Source organism: Phascolarctos cinereus, unplaced genomic scaffold, assembly GCF_003287225.1.
Source record: "Phascolarctos cinereus isolate Bilbo 61053 unplaced genomic scaffold, phaCin_HiC Scaffold_726;HRSCAF=1367, whole genome shotgun sequence".
NCBI lineage: Eukaryota > Metazoa > Chordata > Mammalia > Diprotodontia > Phascolarctidae > Phascolarctos > Phascolarctos cinereus.
The window spans coordinates 60038200-60065278 of NW_027556098.1; the positions used below are offsets into that span (position 1 = coordinate 60038200).

The 27079-nt window shown below is 34.7% G+C and overlaps 2 protein-coding genes across 15 annotated transcripts in view; one reads left to right on the forward strand and one right to left on the reverse strand.

The window, feature by feature from the left end:
* CASK (calcium/calmodulin dependent serine protein kinase) overlaps nucleotides 1-27079 on the forward strand; it is a 379925-nt gene that overhangs the window by 189141 nt on the left and 163705 nt on the right. The window lies entirely within an intron of this gene.
* GPR34 (G protein-coupled receptor 34) lies at nucleotides 16593-25287 on the reverse strand. 4 transcript variants are annotated; one of them, XM_020967100.2, is made up of 4 exons: nucleotides 25182-25285; nucleotides 24794-24843; nucleotides 19527-19656; nucleotides 16593-19125 (listed from the first exon to the last, which is right to left on the reverse strand). In XM_020967100.2, exon 4 carries the CDS (start codon nucleotides 19033-19035, stop codon nucleotides 17890-17892), a length of 1146 nt encoding a protein of 381 aa, XP_020822759.1. In that variant the 5' UTR covers nucleotides 19036-19125; nucleotides 19527-19656; nucleotides 24794-24843; nucleotides 25182-25285; the 3' UTR covers nucleotides 16593-17889. The 4 variants fall into 4 exon arrangements, with proteins under 4 accessions (XP_020822759.1, XP_020822760.1, XP_020822763.1 ...); XM_020967101.1 differs by lacking the exon at nucleotides 24794-24843 and having other exon boundaries at nucleotides 25182-25287; XM_020967104.2 differs by lacking the exon at nucleotides 19527-19656.

The window sequence follows — 27079 nt, forward strand, 5'->3', positions numbered from 1 at the left end:
TAAAATAGGAGTTTAATATATATCATTTCACTTTGGCTTTTGGATGCTTTAGCTTTTCTGAATTTATGTTGCATATTGACAATTTAAAAATGTGATGTTATCTGTTTTGTTGTATTTTTTTTTCATTTTGTTAAATATTTCTTAAATTATATTCTTATCTGGTTGTGGCTATACTTAGGAGGGCAGCATGTTTGACACCTCTACTCTGGAAAATTTTTTTTAAAGTGTGAGACTTTGCCCACAAAGGATTTATTTACATTTCATTGGGAAGAAAAAAAGACACATTAAACTGTTAGATAAGAATATAAGACAGCAGGTAATCTGTTTTAAAAACAAATGTGTAGATGAAAAGTGCTTTAAGATCAAGGAACAGATGAAGCAGTGTAGACTAAAGTGAAAGACTTCAATGATAGAGCTGAAATTTGACCTAAATCTTGGTGAATAATAAGATTTTTATAGGAAGAGAAGTAGAAGAAGGGCATTTCAAGATAGGAAAATCCATCCACAAAAAGACTCAGAGGCGAAAATAAACACACTTAATTTGGTGGACACTAAGAAAATGATGAGAAGAAAAGTTCTGTAATGGAAATAATGAAAGGCAAGACCAGGTTAAATTTTAAATCATAATTCAATAGTCTTCACATACTGGTTGCAGTTAAATCAAGCATTTACAAATGCTTAATTACAAATATTTTACAAAAGCATTTCTAACTTCTAACAAGTAGATTTTTAAAAAAAGTTTTATAATGCTAATTATAGTACTTCAGCAATCTTGGCTTACATGCTTTGTAAATTTAGCAGCATTAAGTTTCCTGATTAAGATGTTGGGGTTAGGGAGAAATAATTTTATTTTGTTTTTTTTTTAGGCAGTTGGGATTAAGTGACTTACCCAAGGTCACACAGCTAGTAAGTGTCAAGTGTCTGGCCTGAGACCAGATTTGAACTCAGGTCCTCCTGACTCCAGGGCCGGTGCTCTATCCACTGTGCCACCTAGCTGCCCCAAGAAATAATTTTATCTTGAGGACTGAGAAATAATGTTACAAATGTGGTAGAAAAATATGAATTGATAAGAATTAATATACAATCAAATATTTAAATGAATCTTTTAACTTACAAATTTGGAAATTCTCTACAACAATGTAACTTGCAACCCATCCATGCCTTCCTGTCCTGTGCACATCTTGTCCATTCCTTCTCATGAGCTCACCACAGGTGTATAGGAGGCTGCATGGTAGAGCCTCTCATCCCTCACTTTTAAAATTATTCCTCGTGAAAATATACATAAATGGGTAATGATGATAGCATTTCTGTTTGTGGCTAAAATGTGAAGATGGAAGTCAAGGGAGGTCAGTCCATCATGAGGGACCATCAGCAAGGATATTTAAATCCAAGAGTGTGAACTGGATATTGGTTTTCTTTTTGGGAAAGGAATGGGAATGACCTGGAGTTCAGTAGATGACTGCAACTAGTAGTTAGATTGGATGATGAAGATAAATGGAATGAATCTCAAATGATGAGTTATTTTTAAATTAGTTTATGTAATTATAATTTAAATTTAAATAACAATATACTAGTATTGTTGTATGGCAGCAAAACATTAAAGAATTAAAGATACGTATCACAAAGAGGGCATTGGAAAGATGAATGATAGATGTGAGCAGGCTGTAACGTATAACCAATGAGAAACTTGCAAAGAAGAAAAGAGTAGAAGTAGGCTTTCTCCATCAGCATTACCTATGTTCTGTCATAGAGAAAAGCCGAAGGCTGTTTTAATAAGATAAAGGATACAACAAGGCTATCCATTGCCAGAAAAATTTAATAAAATCCTAGAATTACTACTGCATTGATTAAAAAAAAGCATAGAGAATAAACATAGAGAAGTAACAAAATCATTGCTCTTTGCAGATGGTAGGGTGTTTAACCTGTATAATCCAAGAGATTCAACAAAAACCATTAAAACAGTGTCATTAAGTACCTGGAATAAACCTGCAAAAAACATCAGCCTCTTATTGTATTAACAACAAAATATAACAGGCACAAACAGCAAAAGAAGTTTGATTCAGAGTAACTACAGAATGTATAAAATATGAGTTCAATTACCAACACATACACTAAGGAGTAATATAAATAGAACTAAAGAATATTCTCTGTAGAAATGAAGGAATTGAAGAGACTTCTTTTGTTAACAGTTGTGCTGTGCTAATATATTGAAAATGTTACTGTAGTATCTAAATTAAGTAAAAAATTTATTGCTATACCAGTCAAACCACCAAAGGGTAACTTTATAGAGATGGGTAAAATATTAACAAAAATCATCTGGTGGAGTAAAAAGTCAAGAATCTCAAAGGCAATAATGAAAAACATCAGAATAAAGGAGACAGGTAGTACCAGATATAGCTATGCTGTACCATACTCTACCATACCATATAACACTGTAACATATACTGCTTTGCCGCAAAGCAGCAATCTATAAAACTGTTTGGTGCTGGTTGAAAATCAGAAAAGTTGACCATTGGAAGAGACTGGATAAACAAGACTGAGAAGCCATCCATTACAGTAGTGCAGTGTAGTAGTGTTCAGTAAACAAAAGGATGCCTATTACTGAGATAAAGACTTCCTACTCAACAACAGCAAAAAATTCTAGGAGAACTGAAGAGGGGATGGTCATAAAATAGGTTTAGAGCAGCATTTCACATCTTATGCTACAAAAAGTTCCAAATTATGTGGCTTGTAAAGATATAAAGGTTCACATTATTAAAAATTTAGTTCATGAGTAAAGCTGTCTTTTTTATTTAAGGATCAGGAAAGATCCTTAACCAAATAAAGTATAGAGATTTTTTTTAATGAAATGGACAATCTTGACTACATGAAATTGTAAAGCTTTGTATCCACAAAATCAGTGCAATTAGAAGGAAAAGGTTACCAGTTAACTGGGGGAGACATTTGCAGCAAATTTCTCTGATAAAGTCAGATGTCCAGGCAATTGATTCAAAAAAGTAAAAAACAAGAACTGTATGTACCCTGATAGTTAAATTGTAAGTCAATATGTTCTACTTAAAATTTTTTTTATTATGAACTAGAAAATAATCAACAAACATGAACATTTCCATATATAAAAAAAGCCCAAAAAAGTAGATTGTACATGAGTATGTATAAAATACAGATTTAAGGTTATGTGCATATGTGTACATACATATATATATACGTATATATATATATATATATATATATATATTTGAATATACATGTGTGTGTGTGTGTGTGTAACACACATACATATTCTTGTCTGAGTCCCTTTATGAAATTTATTTTGTTCTTTTCTATATACTTTTAAGTGTTTAACTGATGTGCTTTTTTTAACTTTCCCATTTCTTCCCACCCCAGAAATAAAGGCTGTCTTTTGTCACAGAAAAGTATAGTCCAACAAAATAAATTTGTGTTGCATAGCTCATGTTTGAAAATGCATCTCTCATTCTGTTCTTCCAGTCTCTCACCTCTCTTTCAAGAGGTGGGGAGCATTCTTCATCATCCGGATGTGGAGTCATTATATTGATCAGAGTTCTTAAGTCTTTGACATTGTTATAATCATTGTATAAATAGTTCTGGTTCTGCTCACTTAAAAATTCATTCATAAGAGCCTTCTCAAGTGAATCTGTCCTTTTCACCATTTCTTACAATGTAATAATATTGCTTTACATTCATATATTCTAATTTGTTCAGCCATTCCGCAATTAATGGACACCAGCTGTGTTTCCAGTTCTTTGTTATAACAAAAGTACTGTTAGGAATATTTTTGTACATTTTCATCCTTTCCCTCTTCTTCTGAGTATTTGCCTAGCAGGAGTATTATTGGATCAAAGAATATACACAGTTTAGAAACTTTGAGGGTAGAGTTCCAAATGACATTCCTGAACAGTTGAACCAATTCCCAAGTCCACCAATAGTACATTAGTGCCCTGGTATAAGTCCAACTTATTCTTAGTATATAATCTTTTTTAAAATCTTAGGCTGATTAATATTTTATTATATTTTTGTCTATGGTCATTAAAAGATATTTTTCTGTTCTTTCCTTCCTCTGACTTATCTTTCCTTGGTTTCAGTATCAAAACCTTATTTTTTTCTTATAGAAAGATTTTTTAAGCTACAGTTTTATTCCTATTAAAATATGTAAAAATTGGAGTTAATTGTTCTTTGAATATTTGATAGCACTTATCTGTAAATTCATCTGGTCCTGGAATTTTTGTCTTTGGGAAATCATTTATGGTTTGCTCAATTTCTTTTTCTGAATTTGGGTTATTTAGATTCTCTATTTCTTATTCTGATAATTTAGGTATTTTATATTTTTATAAATGTTGATTTTATTTATTTTTGCTGGCATATAATTAAGCAAAATACTTCTATATAAGATTATAAGGTGGAAAAAAAATTCTACCCTGCATTGATGAAGTGGTAGTTTCTTCATCCTGAAGCTCCTTAAACCAGTGAAATCATGGATCCAGCCTCTATTCCTTATCTTATTGTTTCATGATCTATGGTACCTTCAAACACAGTATAGTTTCCCTGTTTATCTCTTTTAACCTTTTTAATTTTTACCATCGCATAATGACTGTTACCCCTACTTTTAAAAATTTGACTGAACTGTAATAAATTTATGTTTCATAGGAGATTGTTGTTTTAAAAAAGTTTGTTTTTTTTAAAATTCTGCTCATTAATCCTTTTTGTGACTCTCATGGGGTGGGAGGTGTCATCCCATTTATGTTTATTGTTATGATTTTTCAATTATATATTTTCTTTCATCATAATCCTTTTTACTGTTTCCTCTTTACAAAGTAGGAGATAGAGAAAGAGAAGGAATATGATCAGGCCTTGTTATATTATTGAAGTGTTCTGGTCCTGTTCTTCTCTCCCTTATTTCTTCATCACATCCAAAATTGATCTCAGTTTCTAATATTTTCTTCTTTCTTTTTAATCCCCCACTTATGATCAGCTTTCCAAAGTTGATTTTTTTTAACTTGTGACTATTTCCCCTATTCTACTTCTTGTGCCTTTTTCTCTGTCCTTGCCTGTTTACCTCTTGAGTTTAATATATTTCTATATAAAACTCTGTATTCATTCCTATTTTTCCAGTTCATGTAGGAATGAGATCATGATATGCCTTTTTCCTTCTCTTTCCTTCCATGATTTTATACTCTTCTTTGGGGAAAAAAAAATGAAAGAAATAATAAGTTCCTAAGATCATGGAGTCAGGGGGTCAGAGGTGAAGGAATGTATCTGTGATTTCATTGATAGTGGGAACTCTTAGGATGAGGAAAGTCCATCTACAACAGTGCAAGCCAGTACCTTCTCTGTGATTTACATTCTTAGAGAGTTGCCGCTAGCACTAAGAGGTTAAGTGCCTTTCAGTGGAGCACATAGCCCATGTGTATCACTGGTTAAACTTGATTACCACTTCTTAGTGGATAGATCTTCCTAGTCCTCACGTCAGCTTTTTTTGTTTCTGAGACTAGCTTTCTGTATACTATGGCATGATGCCTCTGTCCTTTTCTCCGTTTCTTCCCTAGTATGTCTAAGATCATGGGATCCATAGGTTTAAAACTTGACGGGTCAATTAAAGATCATCAAGACCAAACCTCACATCTTACATATGAAGAAACTGAGGTTCAGACAGGTTTGCAGAGTCACACAGGTAATAAATGTCTAAGATGGGATTCTGACCAAACTCACCCTTAACTGTAACCCCAATGCTATCACCACTGAACAAGGTTTACTTCATTCTTCCCTAGTATTCCCTTCTTCTAGGTGGCATAGTAGATAGAGGACTCAGCCTGGAGTCTGTAAGACTTCTAATCTGCCCTCAAACACTTACTAGTTGGGCAAGTCTCTTAAACTATTGGCCTCAACTTTCCTCACCTGTAAAATGGGGATAATAATAGCACTTACTTTTCAGAGTTGTTGAGAGGATCAAATGTATAATGTATGTAAATTACCTGGCACATAGTAGACTGTATATAAATGTTTATTCTCTTTCTTCCCTTCCCCTCCTTTCATCTTTTTTCTTTCCTTTCTTAAAATCAAAACAAAGCAAAATCACTACAAGGCCCTGAGTTCATCTTTCAGAATTCTCTGTCACCCATTCTGAATGGACACTTCTTCCCCCGCCCATGTTATGTAAATAAATATTTGTTTTGCTGCACTCTGAATATCTGTTTGGAGGATTTTGTTTTTTAATTGTTCAGTAATGATAAAGAGGGAGGGAGAAATAATAAAAGGAAAAAAGTTTAAACTGTCATATATAATTCAGATGTTTTGAATACATCCCCATAGAAATGTTATAATCAATCAACAAGCATTTGATAAGTGCCTACTATGTGTTAAGCACTGGCAATACAAAGAGAAATTAACAGTTTATCAGGAGAAGACAGCATGTACATGTTTAAGCATATACAAAACATAGAAAATAAATATAAGGTAATTGTAGGGGGCAGGCACTTGCAACTAGAAGTGAGGAAGGATCTGGACAGGATTTATATAGAAAAGATGGCACCTGAACACTGGAGGAAGCTATGGATTCTGGGAGGCAGACATAAGGAGGGAGGTTTTTCCAGTCCAGGGAATGGCCCATGCAGCACAGGGAGGCTGAGCAGTGTTATATGTGCAAAACAATGAGAAGTCTAGTTTGACTGGACCATAAGGGAAATTGATACAATTTTCCCTTTGGCATGAATGGAAGTAATATATAAATCTGAAAAAGTAGGTCTCCAGCCTGTGCCGCGATGGCTTATTTAACCAATAATGTGACTTATTAATGTTATTCTAGAACACAGTTGTCATTATGAAACAGTTCCTTTGTGAAAATTCATCCTGTATTATAAAATAGGAACTTTCTATCATAATCTTGGCTACAATGGTAGTACTAAAATTCGTGGGTTCCAAATAGCTATAGGACAGAAAGACATGGAGGGACAAAAATATTTGACCTCAGTGATCTTAGTGTTGTTGAGATGATCAGAATATATTTTTATTAAGATATACCTAGTTCTCTCTCTCTTAGATTTTTATTCTCAAGTTTTCTGAAACTCTAGAGGTTCCATACAATTTTTCTACTTTTAGAAAACTTAAAAGGCAGTGTTGCCCAGAGATGGAGTTGGCCTTGAAAAGAGAAGATAGTAATAATATATCTTTCTATCATCCATTTGAGAATTTTAGACTGAATTATTTTGAACTAGGTATAGAGGTATTAAAAAAAAAAAGGAAATGGACCAAGTGATAAGAGATGTGACTTCTCTTACAATATTAAAAAGCATTATAAAAATATAAAGTATTATCATTTTGATCCTATTCTGTGTAATTTACCTTACCTTCTACTATTCTCAATTATTACCTTCCATTTTAGCTAGAGTTGTCTGATAGATCATCTCCGAATGTACCATAATCCTTTCTTTCTCTGAGACTTTCTTCATACTCTTTACTTTTCCTAGAATATACTCACTCTTCTCTAAGCTTATCCGAATTCTTCAAGGTTCAGCTCAAATTCCTCCTTCCCCACAAAGATTTTTACCTAACCACTGTAGTATACATTTATTTCTTCTTTGTCTAAAACCTTGTAGCACTTAATATTTGTATCATTGCATTTGTCACTTACCTGCATATGCAGTAATAGCTCCTTCCCACTGGGATAGCTTTTGCATCTTTTATCTACATAGTTATTTGTATGTTGTCTCTCCCACTATTTAGAAGCTCTTCAAGGTCAGGGGCCATGTCTTTGTATTCCTGCCTCTTTGTATAGCTCCCAGCACATAGGAACCATTTTAGAAATTACTGACCCAGATTTGCAGCTTCACTGTCAGTCAACAAACATTTATTAAGTGCCTACTATGTGCCATGCACTGTGCTAATCTCAACTTCTCACTTCCATTCACTTCACATAACCAATTGCCAAATCTTACTGTTTTTTTCTTCTTCCAATTTTGTACATATTTCCTCCTATCTCCACTCACACAACCATCACTCTAAATCTGGAAATTACTGCTTCCTACCTGGACTTTTAGAATAGTCTCCTTTCCTCAAATGTCTCCCTATTCTTATTCACCTTCCAGATGGGTACCAAAATGACTTTGCTAAAGTAGATTTCTGTGTTACTCATCTATTCAGTTCAGCACTAATTCATCTATTATCTAGCAACAGGTGGTGGCACAGTAGATGGAGCATCAGGCCTCAGAAGCTTCCTAGCTGTGTGACCCTGGGCGAGTCTCTCAAGCTTTGCCTCAGTTTCTTCATCTGTAAAATGGGGATAATAAAACCACCTCCTACCCAGGGTTGTTGTGAGGATGAAATGAGATAATAATTGTAAAGTACTTAGCACAATGCCCAGCACATACATAGTAAGCACTATATAAATGCTATTGCTGTTGTTAAATTCCTCTACAGATTGGCTCAGGTGCTGTTCCTGTACACGTCACTAAATTTTCTATCTCTGTTTTTTGCATTGTATAAGCTCTCCCCCATTCCTGGAATGTACTCTCTCCTGACTTCTGCACCTTGGGATCCTTGGTTTCTGTCAAGACTCAGGTCAAGTGTCACCTTCTACATGAAACCTTTTCTGATCTCCTATTTACTGTAACTCCTCCCTTGCCCCCCCAAAGCACTTTGTACCTATATATGTACATGTTGTGCTCCCCCTTTTAGATTGTAAGATCCTCAGCAGGAGTATCCCCAGTGCCTAGCTTGACATATAGTAAATGCTTAATAATTGCTTATTGATTGAATGTAAGAGATTAATTATGGGAATTACCATTAAGGGCTGGAACCATGCTTAGATAAGGTGCCTAGGGATTCAAGATCAGAAAAGAATATTTTTGGAATGACTTGTTAAGGTCTAAGTAGGGAGAGTAGTGAATCTAGAACAAGGTTTTATGGACTGGGGAAAATATAGAGCATTGAAGTATCTGGAAGCGATGATAAAGGCAAGTAATAGATTTGGAGAAATAAAAGAGTGTGACACTTATAGGGATAGTATATTAAAGTCAAAAGCGGGAATTTCAGGTTCACAGGCTTAGAAGTGGAGCAGTTTCAGTTGATGGAGAGCTATATGGCCCTTGTCTATAGCAATATGCAAGCTTTTCTAGAGCAAGATCTTATAAGATTGTAAGTCACTCTGCTCCCAAGCTTATGAATTTATGACTTCAGGACCTGGGCTTTGTATACCACAGTAAAGAAATTAATAAATAGAAACAAATTTACTTCTAAAGAGGGTATTAGAATATGCTATCAGTTTTAATAAACTAGGGGCAACTAGATGGCACAATGGATAGAGCACAGGCCCTAGAGTCAGGAGTCCCTAAATTCAAATGTGGCTTCATATACTTGACACTTACTAGTTGTGTGATCCTGGGCAAGTCACTTAACCCTAACTGCCTCATCCAAAAAAAAAAGTTTTTATAAACTGACATTACCATAAGGTTATAAGACTGTATGATATGCCTCGTCACCAATATTAACCTTCCCCTAATTTCAGAAATAGTTTTTTAGTGATATGGAAAACTGTCATAAGACTAGATTTCAGTATGTGGTATATTTTATATCCTTCACATGCTTTGTTTTAACTATCTTCAGCCACTTATATGTGTGAATATACACAATGCATATGAAATATAATATTTATATTATTACTGTCATAGGACAGCCTTGGTCTATTAGCAAATTTTTGATGGAAATGATAGTCGCAAGGAAAGGGAATTGCAAACGGGAAAAGCATTTACTATGTACCAAGCATTATGTGAGCACTGGGGATATAGATAGAAAAGACAGTCCCTGCTCTCAAGGATATCCCATTTTAATTAAGAGAGACAGAACATATGGGGAGGGAGGTTCAGTTATAGGGCAGATAGATCAGGTAGAGTTTAGTTATCCAAATACCTTTCTTTCTTCTTTCCGTGAAGATATTCATCCCTTTCCAAGCCTTCAGGTGAGATAAAAATCAGTTTTGGCCCATCTTATCAATTCATTTAAACTCAGGTTTGTTTGGTTTTGTGGAGGATTTATGGGTCTAAATTCAGGTTTTAAAGTCAGTTGTTCTAAACTAAAAATATTCATTTCATTCATATGGCGATTGTAGAGACTCATGTCATTTAGCATGTGTTGTCTTTCAGCTAGAGTATGTTTTGGAATATGTTTAAACCATTGTTGTTATTTTCTCTCTGAAGTTTTCCTTAAGGATACTGCATTTTTGTCAGGTTTTGCAAATATTTTAATCAAAGCTTTTTAAAAGAAAACAAAAATGACTGCTTCTAGAATGCAGAACAGAATGGTGTCTGTAAATTTGTCTAAGAGTTATTATTTTTTAAATCATAACTTCAAAAATCTAAGAAATTCCTAAAGTGCCTACTTTGTACCAGTTTCCACTCTATTCCCTCTTTCCCTAATTTAAATTTTATTTAAGCAAACCAGAAATAATCATTTTAAAGAACATCTTGTCAAAATCATGTAGTTTTCAGCTATTCCCTCAAATTGTAATATGCTTAGTACAAAACAGATGAGAGGATATATGACCAGTTTCTGGTCCAATGACAATATTTAAGCTTTTTCCTTTATTCTAATCAATTTTTTAAAAAAACAACCTAAAAAAGTTTACTTAATCCTTTGAGGATATAATTGAAACTAGTAACCATAAATTATTTCTTATTCCTCCAAAATAACAACTAAATAAAGACAAAACAATTAAATTGCCTATAATATTTAAAGTATGCTTTTCTACAGGGGTTCTTAACCTGGGGATCCATGAATTAAATGATGAGGAGGAAGGGTTGAAATCACATTTAATTTTCACTAACCTCTTACTCAAATTTAGCATTTCCTTCAGTTATTTTAAAACAGAGATGAAGGAGTCCATAGACTTCACCGGATTGTCAAAGTCCATGCATGACACAAATATAAAAGGTTGAGAACCTGTTTAGTTGTCACTTTATGCCGTTGGCCAGCAGAGGGCAGTAAATTACCAAATCTTGTTAAAACTTCAAGACACTAGACTAGAGAAACTTCGTTTTAAGTCTGGGCCTTATAACAATGGAAAGAAAAGTTCTACAGGAATTTTATCTCATTTTCATAGAAGCAGATATTGACAGATGACTGAAAAGAAAAATATATATTGTATTTCCAAGTTCGAGAAATAGAAAATTTTGACAGAGAAACTATTTTAAACCGAATAGGAAAAAGTCAGCTAAGGAAAACTAGTGCCGTCTTAATACCAGTCTGGTCTTTTGAGTTGTTTTGTTCAGTAGTGGTCGTGGGTTATAGTTAACATTCGCAATCTTTCTGACAATATTCATATCTAAAGTCCTCAAAGCTTCAAAATGATAATGGAGTGGCTGAGCTACCTGATTTTTTTTATTATGTCATAATCATGATTATTCTATATTCTTATAAAAATTTTAATGTATTCTTCTATATGTTTGTTTCTGACTTAATAGATTTGTTATTATTAACAACCATATAAATCAGTTATTATTATTAAGAAAATAAAACTTTGGTCCTTTCACATTGATCTAATTTTCAAGAGGACTGCATGAATTTCTAGTTTCTGCTACCTATCAAATTCGTTGGCATAAAGGATTCTAAAAAATGATTTTTATTCTTTTAATTCTGTCATTTTAGTAGCATAAAAAGCTTAAAAGTCTCTGTTATAACAGGCTATGCAGTTAATTTGCTCATGACTCCAGTTTCCTTCATTTTCAAGATCACAGATATCAAGCTATCAGACCATGCAACTGTATATAATAGGTTTTGCCTATTATATAACTTTGAACTCACTAATTCTGCCTTAGTCAAAGATGCCCTATGTCCTAGTATTTTTCAAATCTAGCTGGCCACAAAGGGGAACTGAGTATGGGTATGCATGCAAACCCATTCAGTTCCCTTTGCAACCTGCTGAAAGTTGTTTGTTTGTTTTTTCATGTAGCAATGTTTTCCTCTTCAGTACAGAATGCATTTATACATGGATCTAAAGCATTTCCTTATATAAAGAGGAGAGAAAAAAAAGATAAATTGTTAGATAACATAACATTGAAGTGAAGAAAAAGAAATTTAATTGTCGAAAAGAGGAAGCAAAGTTATTGAGTACCAAAAAAAGAAAAGGATTAAAAAATAGAGAGAGAGAGAGAAAGGACTGATGCTGTAAATAGAAGGAAAAAAGACACAAGAACAACACAGTAGTTCTGTGTGGGAGAGAGAGAGAGACAGAGACAGAGAGAGGCAGAGGGACAGAGAATATCTACATAGAGGAAACATAAGGACCAGAATAGCCACACTAAAGGCCCCAGGGTCTTAAAGTTATCAGACTGCTAAGTGTTTTTTTTTTTTTAGTTAAAACTGTAACCTACTCAACACATACTTATTAAGCACATTGTGTATACAGAGTGTACTGTGCTGGGTAAGATATAAAAACTAGATAAGACAGAACTAGGTGGTACATTAGATAAAGGGCTGGACCTCTATTTGGGAAGACTGAATTCAAATCTAGCGTCATACACTTATTAGCTGTATGATCCTGGGCAAGTTATTTAACCTCTGTATGACTCAGTTTCTTCATCTATAAAATAGGGATAATAATTGTACCTACTTCCCATGGTTCTTATTCAGTATAAAATAAGATACTTACAAAGTACTTTGCAAACCTTAAAGAAATATATAAATGTTAGCTATCGTCATTATTATTATCATTATGACATGGCACTCATAACTGTGTAACATATGAGAAAATTAGACAGGCACACAGCAAAAATGATATCTTAGGGTCTGGTGGGGGATCAAGGGAGAAGAGTCCTGGAGGCCTTCCCAAAGGAGATGGCACTTGAGTTGAACTTTAAAGGATGGACAGAAATTCGACAAACAAAGAAGAGTAAAAAGGACATTCCATGCAAAGGGAAGATGAACAAAGGCATGGAGTTGGGTAAGTACAGGGCACATTCAAGAAACAGAGAAGGTCCAGTTTGGCCACAGCGTAGATTACTTGAAAGGCTAGGTTTGATAAAACTGAAAAAGTAGGACAAGACTGTATAGGGTCTTGAATATCAAGCTAAAAAGTTTGAAGTTTAAAGATTTTTGAGACAAGTGGTAAGACCAGAATACTAACTTTGTGTATAGTATTGCCCATATGCCGTATCTGTACATGTTTGGGGGAAGCAGAATACACACATTGGGTATAAGAGTAGAGCAGAGGGGGCAGAATGTTTGGGTCAAAGCTGGAGAGGAAGAGCTGCTGCAGGAACTAGACTAAGGTATGGCGGGCTGTAGTCTTGCTGGCACAAGCTCCTCGCACCTAGAACCAGAACTGGCCTGCACTTCCATTGCCTCTGGAAAATGGCATTTCAGTTTTATTTTCCTAGTGTTTCATCTTCATCATCTCAGATGACTTCCCAGACCACCTCCTTTTGAAGCTTTGTCTTCCCCATTAGGATATAAGCTGCTTGAGAGCAGGAATAGTCTTATTTTTGTATTTATATCCCTAGTGTTTAGCATGATGCTTGACACACAGTAAGTACTTTTTATGAAACTGCTTTTTTTGTTCACTTATTCATATATACCTAGTTCTGAATTTCTATTTTTTAAAATGCTTATGGGACTGAATGGGGAAGAGAAAAAGAGGAAACAGTGTTTCCTATTTGTATAAACCAGATGGTTGGAAATATTTTGCTTCCTTTGGGCTACTTTTCCAGAGGGCAGCTACTACTTTGACAGTTACAAATTCAGAGAGGTACCCTGTTTGTTGACATTCCTAAAACTGTAATTCGTGAGCCCAAGCGTCAGCCCTCAGCCAAGTGATTTACTAAGGTGGCATGGGGGAACAGAAGCTATAAAACATTCCATTCAGAAACCTGGGACATAATTCCCCATAACTACACACAATACCTCTGGGAACAACAGGCATAAACTTGGAGCACCATGATAGTAAAGCACACATTACATGTGGCCAAGGCAGCCAACTCTTCCAGTATCACAGGGCTTTGATGTCCTTCCTTTTCTCTTGGCTCTCATCGTGCAGCTTTCTTCTGGGCACAGCATCTCTGCTAGGTGAGTCACTGAGCTGGACTCTTAGGAGCTAATACTTTTTGCACATGGATTCTTAGTTGTTAGGTCTGGTTTTTCCTTGAACCCACAGCTCTCTTCTCTGCTGCCAGGGGTCACAATCCTAAAGTTGCTTCTGAAGTTGAGTGACTGCCTTTCTGTGCCCGCATCTGTCTGGAGAGGCGGACTGGCCATAGTACTCTCCATCTCCTGTCTCTGCTTTTGCATCTCCCCCTGTTGGAATGAACTTCCTTCTCCCTACTGCCTCAGAGCCCCCGTTTCCAGCTCAAACATCATCTTTTTCATGAAGCCTTTTGTGATTCCCCCCTAGCTGGCTATTAGTGCTTTCTCCTACAAACTACTTTGTATTTATATGCTTTGTATTTATTCTCTACAAACTTATGTCTCATTGTCTTCCCCTTTAAAATATAAGTTCCTTCGAGAAGGGATTGTTTTATTCTTCGTCTTTGTGCACAGTGTCTGGAACTTTGTAGATGCTTAGTAATTGATTACTGATTGTTTGAGAGTATATGTCTTTTCTTCCTCAACTGTGACTTCAGATTCCCCAAACCAGCTTCCCCTTTCTGTGACTACATGAAGTTGAAGTCTTCTTCTGCCTCCCCTTCCCCACCTCTCCACCCCCATAGAGAAGTAATATGGCTGTAACAGTACCTGAAATACATTCCCTTAAAAGTGAGCATTATTTTCCAAAAATTATAAGCGTTGCAACCTTGACTTAAAAAAAAAGTTCTCTAGGCCATAGGAGTTCATTATAAGTGAAACTACCTTATAGCACAATTTTCAATTACTTAGTAAGCAAGATCTCCTTGAACAAGATACAAAATATGTTTGTCTTTTATTGCCTTTTGTTTCTGTCTGCTCTTGGTAAGGATTCTAACATACATTCTTAATTAATGCTTGCTGATTAACTGACTTTTTTATTCAGTTTGGATTTTATAAGTTTTTCATAATTTAAGAATATTATTTTAAATATGTGTATGATTTCCAAGACTAAGTATGTTTATTTTTTCTTTTAAAGATTAATTCCATAAACCCATAAAAAGACTTATGCAAAAGAACTTGTAGCTTATATTCTTAAAGTCAGTTATTTATAATTAAGTTTTAAATTCTTCACCAATGATATATAATTATTTATAGTCTTATGAAGTATTTACAGCATAAGTCATGAAAATAACAAGTAAGTTTGAGAACATAAAGGAAAATCTAAATCATTATGTTAGAATCACACAATTGCCACAGCTTCCTAAAAGTACTGTTAAAAACTTTTCTAACAGTTGCCCATTACCTGCCAAATGAAATTTAAAGTCCTTCACTAGTTGGTCAAGACCCTCCATAATTTGATTACAGCCTACTTTTATTCCCCTTTATATACCCTTTGTTGTAGCCAAATTAGATTACTTGCTATTCCTTTACATTTTTGCAATTTCCTTTATCCAGAATTCTCTCTTTTTTCTTTCTTTATTTTTCTTTATTATTTTTTTTGGCTAGGCAGTGGGGTTAAGTGACTTGCCCAGGGTCACATAGCTAGTAAGTGTCAAGTGTCTGAGGTTGGATTTGAACTCAGTTCCTCCTGACTCCAGGACTGGTACTCTTATCTACTGTGCCACCTAGCTGCCCCTTCTTTCTTTCTTCATGCACCTTCCAACCCCCAGGTCTGCCTGTGAATTTTTTCTCCTTATCCTTCAAGTTTCAGCTCAAATAATTCTATCTAGAATTCCCTGCTTCTCCACCAAACCACACTGAAAATAATCTCTAGCTAGAGTACCAATAAAAACAATCTAGTAATATTTCTTTTCCTTCCCTGAGTCTCTGATTTTACAGCTCATTTATTTTAAAATTATTCCCTGAATTGCATTCACTTATATGTTTTGAGATTCTGCTTAGTACTCTTCTTTTGTGAGTACATATATATGTCTATATATGAGATGAATTTTAGTGATAGTCACTAAACTAAGTATATATATAGAATACCCTCATGGGGAAGCCTCCATTCTGTGTAATAAAAAGATTTTGTAGTCTTAGCTAATGTGCCATTCATGTCAAGACAAAATTTCATTACTGCATGGTACAAGGTTTTTGAATTTGTTATAACAAAATTTAATTTATATTGCTAGTAGCATTCTATCTCTTCCAAACAGATACATATCTAAACTAGACAAATTAACTGCCTTAAGGATGTGCCCCTTTTGATCACATAATCAGTATTTAGCTGCAAGAACCCAAATGACTGATAGAATCATGGCATTTCAGACCTAGAAATATCCTTAGAAATCTTACAGCACTGTTCCATTGTTTTATAAGTGAAGAAACTAAGTCCCGGTGTGGTTAATTTTCCAAATGTTTGCTAGTAATGGGCAAGACTAGATAAAACTCAGCTCTAGGGACTGTCACTTTTAAAAGTAGGCCTTATACTTAGTGGAGAAGAAGTATCATCTTCAATATTTATTAAGTACTTACTGTTTAAGACTCTGATGGATATAAAGATATGCGAGAAATGTACCTAAAATCATAAGTTCCAAATTATTTGTAATTTATTTTTAAGTATATGTTAACTTTAGCAGAATGGTAATAGAAACATCCTGTTTGCTCCCCATCCCCTTCTGATATCCTTTTTCTTCTTTGTAACTTTGAATTCTGTCTCAGTTCTTTTTATTTAGTCATAGTCAGTATGTGTATCATTGAGATTCTGCGATTCATTCTTCACTTCATATAAATTTTACATTTTGTTTTCTTCATATTTGTTACGACATCTTACAACAGCACAGCAATAGTCCATCATGTTTATGTACTACAGTTTATTCAGCTGTTCCCTAATCATTGAGTTCATACTGAGTTCCTTTTCTTTCCTCATCATTAATGTATAGTTATAGAAGAATATATTCATTCCTATAATCTCTCTCCCAGATAATCGTGAACAAGTTTATTTGATTTAGAAACCTAATTATCTTGTGTCCAAATCCATTTGCTTTTTAAATATAGTTTCAGTTTCTAATACTTTGTTATATCACAGGGGTTGTGTTTGTGAAGTGTTTGCATATTGTTAGATGACTTGGATAAAAGGCTTTGAAATGCATTTCTTAAATAGTTTTATTTCACCATGTAGTTGAGGAATAAATGATATCATTGGTTTATGCGTGTCTCTGTGTATGGTTTTAAAAAAATATTTAGTTTGCTAAGTATCAAGTCATCCATCTTAACCATTTAGTTTATGTTTATGGAAACTGGAAATTTTCACGTTTTACTTTTTTTTAAAAAAAGGCATGAATGTATGAATGTATGACAAATTTTTGAATTACAACACTTTACTGTCATCCTAAAGTAATCTAAGACATTTTATCTCCTCTATTTGTTGTGTACTATTTAAATAGTTGGAAACATATACCAGCATAGTTTACTAGTGTGGGAAACTAAAATTTTCTTCAACTTGTTATTAAGGTCATAAATTCCAATAAATACTTTTGCAGTCCATTTTTACAAATATAACAGTACTTTAGATTAACACTTTTTAAAAGATCTTAAACTGGAATATCATAGATTTAAAACCATATAGCAGTGACCATGACCCTTTCTTCCTCTTCAGCATATTATTTGACAAATCAAGCAAATAAAACAGCATGCTATATTTACAAAAAAAGAGAAAAAAATCAGTAAATAACTGCTTTGGGTTTTTTGGGGTTTTTTTGTTAGGTAATGCTAGAAACGTTATCAGTACTGAACTTGGTAGTTCTCCAGTACTTGTAGGACTTGTCATTATTAGTAAATGGTTTTGATAAAACACAAAGATTCGTAATTCTTTGTAACACATTCATCTCAGAGTACTCTTAAATGTTGATTGAATTTAACTACACTAACAGAAATATCATGAGGAGAATGGCCCGCTCTAAATTCTGAAGTACTTTCACTTCTACTTGATTCCCCTTGAAATCTTCTTGAAAGAAGTTGATATATAATTTTTCGGATGTTGCTGGACATCAGAAAATACATAACTGGATCTAAGCAGCTGTTAAAAGATGAGAGTACAAGCATGATCTCATTGATATTGTGGAACATCTCCTTCCAGTAACAAGGTGTTGTCTTTAGCTGGGATGTGATATAAATGAATCTAAAAGCATGATAAGGAACAAAACATATAGTGAAAATAATAAGCACAATAAAGGAATTCCGTGCTGTGGTATGGTATTTTCCAGAATTAGGGAAATTGACTCTCCTTTTAGAAATCTTCAAAAGATAACTGGCAATCTTAATATAGGAAAGGATTAGTAGAAGAAAAATTAACCAAAACGCAATCACTAGGATATAGTTAAAAATTGCTTCCCCCTTTGCATTATGCTTATCTCTGTAATGGAAACACATTGTAGAATTGTGTCCTCCTTTCTTAAGTGTTGAAATGATCATAGTTAAAAATCCAATTATAGCTACTGCCCACACTATACAACAGATATAAATGCTTTGCTTAGTTGTTAATGCTTTATGTTGGTGGATAGACCGATTAATTTTTATATAGCGATCCAAACTGATCAAACCCAAAAGTATAATGCTGATGTACATATTCATGTAGAAGAGTGTTCCCACTGTCTTGCAGAGAATTACACCTAATGTCCAGATGTTTTTGTTAACATGATACAGTATTCGGAAGGGGAGGCAAGAGATGAGTAGGAGATCTGCAATAGCTATGTTAAGCAGGTAAATCTGAATAGAATTTCTTTTATGATGGATTCCCAAAAATACATAAAGAGCTATAATGTTTCCAACGAGTCCCACAATAAAAATAACAGAGTAGAAAACTGTTAAAACAACAGACAATAATTGTTCATTCATAAAGCAGGTGGTAGCATTTGGTGTCCCTAATGAGTCATTTTGGCATTGGCTACTTTGGTTATTCATGAAGATGTTGTCATAGGAAGAACAAGGCAGGAAATGAGTGGAAGTTGAAGTCATTGAAACTGTAAAAGTCATTGAAACTTTTCTTTTCTTCTATGTGGATATGGAAAGTAAAAGTGATCCAGTGTTTTTCTTGAATGGAGTTTTCATGCTTTCAGATTATGCCTGCAACAAAATTCAAACAATAAAATCATTTGGTAATTTAAAGACACACCTGCTGTAGGCTGAAGTACAATTTTTTTTAAAAAAAAGTTTCATTTTCAGATCTTATTGTAAGGTTTACCTTGGATACTTGTTTGCTTCTTAGGACCATTTGTCTATTTAAGTGACATTTGCTTCATCAGTAAATACAAGTAGGTATATACATTCAGTACATCCTATTATAACTCCTCTTCTGATGTTAATGTGTGTTTGGCATTTTGTCTTAGTTGTTACTTTAAAATGAGTAATTAAGGAAAAAGAGGGAGTTGGAGCCAAGAAGGACAACAGAATTGACACGTCTCATTTAGGTTCTAATTATTCCATTAGTGAAAAATTAGATCGTGTAATCAAAATGTTGACTTTACCTTAAGGTGTGGTATGTTGCCTTGACTTAGCTTTTTCCATTCTTATTAGCACCATGATTTGCTTTTGCTCTGTGGTGAATTCCATGAGTTCAGGGCTGTGTCTTAAATATGTTTGTATCTCCTTCCGTCACTGGCAAAATATTGCAGTAAGTGTTAAAAGCCTTTAATAAGTTTTAAATAATTAATGGTTGAGTGAAATGCTTATTGAGCACCTGAATTGTGCTTAACAAATTATGAAAATGGCACCATCCCCAATTATAGTGCCCATAATCCAAGCCTTTTGTCAGTCATAGTGTACAGAGGAGAGTATGCATGTAATTCAGGAATTCTGAACACCTCCAGGTGGTGCCATAGTGCACAGAGTGCTGGGCCTGGAGTCAGTAACACTTGTCTTCTTGAGTTCAAATGTGACCTCAGACACTTACTAGCTGTATGACCCCAGGCAAGTCACTTTACTCTACCTCAGTTTCCTCATCTATAAAATGGGCTAGAGAAAGAAATGGCAAATCATTCCAGTATCTTTGCCAAGAAAACCCCAAATTGGGTCATGAAAAATCAAACATGATCAAAAAACTACTGAACAACAACGTCTGAGTTATGTCTTGGGTAATGAATAAAATCTTATTCCAGATCAGTCAACAAGCACTTATTAAGCACTTACGATGTGTCAGACACTGTGCCAATCTCTGAGGATACAAAGAAAAAGGGGGAAAACAGGCTCTGCTTTGTAGAGCTCCCATTCTAATGGAGAGGGCACATGAACATAAAAAATTGTATGGAAGGTACATATAAAATACATACAAGGTGACCTTAGATGGGATGGCACTTATAACTGGTGGGGAGTAAAGGAAAGACAGGGAAAGAGCCAGTGTGAAGGTGGAAGATGGAGTGGTGTGTATGAGGAAGCAAAACAATGTGGTTGGTTGTTTGTGGGGGAGTAATGAATGATAAAAAGATTATTGTGAATGACAGAAGAATTTATGTGCGGTTTTAGAAGTGAAAAGAAGCCATTCAAATTTATTGAGTAGGAGAAGTGATGCAGTCAGCTCCACACTTTAGGAAAACCAGTTTGGTGGTGAAGTGGGAGGTGAATTTGAGAAAGGAGAGATTTGAGGCAGGGAGACTCTTCTGAGTCTGTGGAGGCAGTGGAGGATGAAGACCTGCGCTAGGCTGGTGACTGCAAGGACAAGGACACAGAGGCACAAGTTACATGGCACAGACAGAAACAGAAGTACCTGGCAACTCGTAGGGTAGCTGGGCTAAGTGAAGCAGAAGATGCCGCTGAGATGGTAAGCCTGGAGTGACTGAAAGAATGGTTATGGCCTTTACCATGTTACAGAAGTCCAGAAGAAGGTTGGGTTTGGGCAAAAGATAGTGAGATTTGTTCTGGGCAGGTTTAGTATGAGATGCCTATGAAACATGCAGTTTGAAATGTCTAATAAACACTCTGTAATGTGGGACTAGATCACAGAAGAAAGAAGCTACATTTATAGATCTGGAAATCATCTGCATTGAGATGATAATGAAACATTTGGGAGTTGATAAATCATCAACTGAGAGAGTACACAGAGAAAAGAGAAGAAAGTTGTAAGACAGAGCCTTGCAGTACACCCATGGGTGCGACGTGGATGAAGATGCAGCAGATTAGACTGAGAAGGAGATGCATCCACCTAAAAGATCATATGGAGGTTAATTTCTTATTTTAGTGGTGACAGAGTTTGTCACTCAGGACTATTTCCGAAGTGTCCTATATGCACTGAGCATCTCCTATATACCACTGTATCCTATTAAATGAATTCAGGCCAAAAGTAAAGAATCCAAAAAGGTAAAGGAGAAACAAATTTATATATGGTGATAGAGACTATATTTTACATAGATTTACAACAGCAAAATTGATAGATACATATTTGTATCTATCAAGTGAAGTTAAATTTATTTAAAAAAATAGGGAAATTTAGGAAAGTAAAAATAAAAATCAACATGGACCAGAGTAATTGGATGGATAAAAAAGGATATAAATTGGATCCTAAAAAATTAGAGAGAGGAGGACAGTCTGCCCAGATGACAGTACTCCCACCATGTAGTCATTTAAAAGATTAGTATAACTGAAAAAAAAATCTATGTCAAGTGTATAGTTTCATCTCATTTGATTAATTAATGAAAATTAATTTTTACACACAAGTCTAAGACTGATTATTTAGTTTACAAAAGCGTTTAACATAAAATTAAATAGCTAGGCTCTCCAGTGCATTTAAAATACATTTTCATTTACATAGAACTTTTCAGTATGTCTTTTGCAGAAGATGAGGTATAACTGATTTTTATAAGATCAGCACTTTTTCTAGAAATGTTAACTTGTGTGTCATACTAATATTTTGACTTAGCTAGAACACCTTTCATCATTTTCATCTAAGCTATATTTCCAAGAATAGACTAGGCCAGAATTCTTTTTCTGAAAGGAGATTAATCTCATTACTATAGCAGTTTCCCAAGATAGGCTTCTTGCCCAGTATACTAGATAAGTAAACTACAATAAAATATTCAAGTGTTCTCAGAAATAAACAAATATCAGAGTAAAAATTCTGTTCACCAATCCCTTTTGTGCCTACTATGTATAATGCATTTTGTTGGGCATTATTGCTGTAAGATAATGAAAATTAGTCCTTAAGGAGTTTCCATTCTGCTAGGAAGTGAAAGCAGGGATACAACATATAAAAAAGAAACAGTTCACATATGTACGGGGGGGGGGTGTGCATGCATGATTTACATACAAACATTAAGCACTAACAACTTAGAGAATAAGGAAAGGGTTTTTTCCTAGGAAAATTCCTCATCAACATAGCTTTCAAGGAAGCTAAGGACTGTAAGAGGCAGAAGTAAGAAAGTTCGTTCCAGGCATAGGGATAGGATACCTTGTGCAAAGGAATGATTCAGGAGAGGTTGTGCCAAGTTTAGAAAAAAGTAAGGAAGCTGTTTGTCAGGAATGAAAAGTGTGTGAGTGGGGAATGATAAGCAATCAGACTGCAAAGGTAGCTGAAACTGTGCTGGAAAGGTTTAAATTCCAAAGAGAAAGGTTAATATTTTATTCTAGAGATATTAGGAAGTCATGGGAAGTTTCTTGATCCAAAGGAGTGACGTGTGAAGAAGAGTGACATTTTGGCAGCTGTGTGGAGGGTGGATTGAAGAGGAAGGAGACGAAGGGCTAGAAGTCCAATTTAGAAGATGTTAACAATGTTGTAGGTTAGAGATAATTGACAGTCTGAATGTTGTGGAGGAAGGAGCAATGAGATTTAGCAATGGGGGAAAGAGATGGAAGAGTCCAAGATTAGACACTGCAATTTTTAGTTTAATTCAGCAAGCACTAAGTGCTGCACTGTGTCAGGCACTGTATGTAGCACTGGTAATGTCGTGACAAGTGTTATGGACTAGAGGGAGGGGCATAACATATACATACAGGTAAGAAAATACAAAATATAGGGAGGTGGACTGGGTCTGTGATTTCATTGATGTAAAGAACTTTTAAATGAGAAAATATCCCCTACCAGTGCAGCTCAACACCTTTTATTCAGCTTACAACCTTAAATAGGAAGTATGTGTCAGAGGGAGGACTTGAACATTGATCTTCTTGGCTCCAAAAGCTGCACTCTCTTTACTCTGCCAGTACTGTATGTCTTTGTTGTTGTTCACATGTGGTCTGAGCCATGTAAGCTCCTTCAGACCAGGAACTGTGTTTTTGCCCTTCTTTGTATTCCTACTAAGTACTTGTGCTTGTGCCTGGCATATCACAAGCACTTAATAAATGCTTGTTTGTTTCCTTCTTTCCTTCCTTCCAGAAAAATGAAACTAAGGAGGTGAGAATATCTGAGAGATTTAGGAGAAGGGTTGGTGGACAACATGTTACAGAGAGGTCAGGAACCACAAGGACTGAGACTCGTTACAAGTGCATAAGATTCCATAGTTAGAAAATATTCATCCAGAAACTCAACACATCCACTCAAATCCCATTCCCAGTGCTTAGTTTTGAAGTTAGGAGACTGTTAGCTAACGAACTCTGGCGTAAACTATTTAACATGAACCGATTTCCTTGCCTTCCTAACCAAGAGCTAAAGAAAGACACATTGGTTTGAAAAGAAGTCTTAACAGCAAATGTTTGCTATTGTCATTTATTTTAGATTTAAAGTTGTCACAACTGATTCTCAAAATAATGAAATTGGTGCATACTTGCCTCACATTTCATGCACATAGCAATAGTCTATACCATTCAGAATTGTGACTGGTAGCCATGTATGTGTTATATAGATGAAGTCAATTAATAATCAGCAAATTAATAGATTACATCTATATTGACACTTTTGTTTTTATAAATTGGGTGGGGTGGGGTGTGGAAGAAACTGAACTGTTAGCATTTGGGAATTTTAGAATGCTTTTTTTGAAGGGGTAGGGAGCAGAACAGGTTGAGCTCCTGATAGAGACAATTAAACAATTTGGTTGAGAACAAAGTATCAAAATTATCTGCTAATTTTATGACTGTTGATGTATAGTAACTGACATATGCAACTACTATACATTAACTATTGTTTTTCTATAGTGCATTTTACATAAAGGAACACTAATTTGGTATCAGAAATGAGATAAAGACAAAGAAAACTTGTTTAATTGTAACTCTGTGTGTGTGAGAGAGAGAGAGGGAGAGAGAATTGCATTTTCATAGTATTACGGAAGAATTGGCATATTTCTATAGAGGCTCTATTACCCTTCTAAAAGGAACAATTAGATTAGGAGGTCTCTAAAATTATAGAGTATCCAGGCATAACTTTTTAGGAAATTTTAGTGGTATATATTCACAGAGCTTTTCTTGAACACAAAGAATTAAAAATAAAAGCAAACATCATACATAATGCTAATTCTGTTTCAGTGTAAAATGTGGTGGTCTGGACACTGTAGATATGGATAAAGCTATAGCCTTAGATCAATAGTTTTAAAATGCATTTTCTGTAGATTTGTGAAAACACTCTTATGTACATCCTCATTACAGTTCATATTGGTACATAAAAACATATATATGCCTTTTGTGGTAATGATAAAAAACATTTCCAAAATAGATTTTAGTTGTAACTTGGAAAAAATACGATTTTAGAGATGAAAGGTACTTTTGAGGTTATCTAGTTCAATGCTTTCATTTTGCAGATGAGAAAACTGGAGCCCAGAGAGTCGCATATAAATTGAAGAACTAAGGATTTAAACACTTATCTTCATACCATACCTACCTCCTTCTCCTACACCACCCAGGATAACCCATGGGTCATGAAGCTGCCATCTTCATAAAAATCCGTTGATTTGAACAAAACAAAAATATATTCAGTATTTTTCAAACTATGCTATATAAACAATGTTGCTATTTTCATAGTATTAATCTCAAAGATTATGATGCCTTGAATTTCCTAATATTCTTAACAAAACTATAAATGAAAATGGGTGTAACTTACATTTTTATATTTTAGAGGTAAAATTTAACCAAAATAGCATCTGTATCTAAAACTAAAATGTTAGTATAGTAAAGTAACATTACCATGAATTAAATGCAGTTTTTTTATCATTAAATAGTTAACTTACTTGAAAATCTTTTATTTATCTAAAATCAAAGGAAGTACTCACAGTTTAGTCATTTCTAGCAATCCTCCAGTACTAACAGAAGTTAAACCAAAGCCTTCCTGAGCTAAAGTGGCTTGAACTTCCTTTATAACTATTTAGTTTTTTGTGTTCCTCCTTCCGTTGGTGAAGCAATTGGTCAGGGTTGCATATGTGATAATACTTTTCCTGTAAGGGTTCAACGATGAACAAACCTAGGACTTCAGAACTTTATTTTGCTGGGCCATATGCTTTTGTTTTATATATGTGCTCTTAATTTATATAATTATATACTTATATGCCTGGTCCTTAAACATGTCAGTTGGTAGAGACCTTAATGGGTGTTTCTGTCCACCTTTAAACAGTACCACATTTAATCTGTCCTAGTGTTAGAGGGTATTCCAGAGTCTCCCTCTGTCTTCCATGCCAGTGTTTAATGGTTATCTTTATGCATAATATAAATCTCTCATTGCAGTAGAGCTGTTTCTTCTTTTCTGTTGTCAGTGCAGATGAAGAATAGCTAGCTATTGCTGCTTATATTGGGGTTCACCTTGGAGCCTTGTCTTTTTCAGGTGAAATAATCTTTAACTCATTCTAATTGTTTCTTTGGCTTTTATATATCACTCTTAGTGGTTTCCAGAATTTCCTAGTTTATATATTCTCTATGAAGTTAATCTAATTTACAACTCTTACTTTTCCCTAGTCACATAGCCAAATAAAAATTTGTTCTTTGTGGCTATGCTGATCTTACTAGTATACTCTTTACAAAATCACACGTAAATACCTTTTTTGGTAATAATTGCCTACTTTGATAGATCTGTGATCTTATAAATATGAGTATTCCTTTAGGTGATGCAAACTATCACAAACTATCCATGTCCTCTTCTCTTATGCCCTTTCACGCATCTTCTGTAGCAGGTCTACCCAACATGCTGGAAACCATTCTCTCTCTCTGTCTCTCTCCCTCTCAATCGTATAGATTATAGTGGAGAATATGGGTTGTACACCAGATGTTTCTTGCTCTTGCAACATCAGCTTTCTTTTCCCATCATGTGAGATCTCTGCACACTTGTAAGAGAGCAGTCGTCATAGCAGGGGTTCGGGAAAGCTTACTAGGACACAGCTATGCAATATCATCTTAACAATTCTTAAGGAAGGAGCCCAATAATCAGATGAAAAATGAAAAAGATAAGTTAGATTTTATTTTTTAAAAAACTATCACCAGTTTTTTCCAAATGGAAAAGGAAGTCCAAAAGATTACTGAAGAAAATACTTCCTTAAAAATTGGAACAGAGCAATTGGAAGACAGTGACTTTATGAGAAATCAAGACACTGTAAAACAAATCCAAAAGAATGAAAAATTAGAAAACAATGTGAAATATCTCATTGGAAAAACAACTAACATGGAAAATAGATCGAGGAGAGAGAATTTAAAAATTATTGGACTATCTGAAAGCCGTGATCAAAAAAAGAGCCTAGACATCATCTTTCAAGAAATTCTCAAGGAAAACTGCCCTGATATAGTAGAACCAGAGGGCAAAATAGAAATTGAAAGAATCCACCGATCTCCTCCTGAAAGAGATCCCCAAAGGAAAACTCCTAGGAATATTGTAGCCAAATTCCAGAGTTCCCAGGTCAAGGAGAAAGTATTACAAGCTGCCAGAAGGAAACAATTCAAGTACTGTGGAAACACAATCAGGATAGCACAAGATTTAGCAGCTTCTACGTTAAAGGACCGCAGGGCATGGAATATAATATTCCGGAGGGCAAAGGAGATAGGATTACAACCCAGAATCACCTACCCAGCAAAACTGAGTATAATCCTTCAGGGGAAAAAATGGTCATTCAGTGAAATAGAGTACTTTCAAGCATTCCTGATGAAAAGACCAGAGCTAAACAGAAAATTTTACTTTCAAATACAGGAC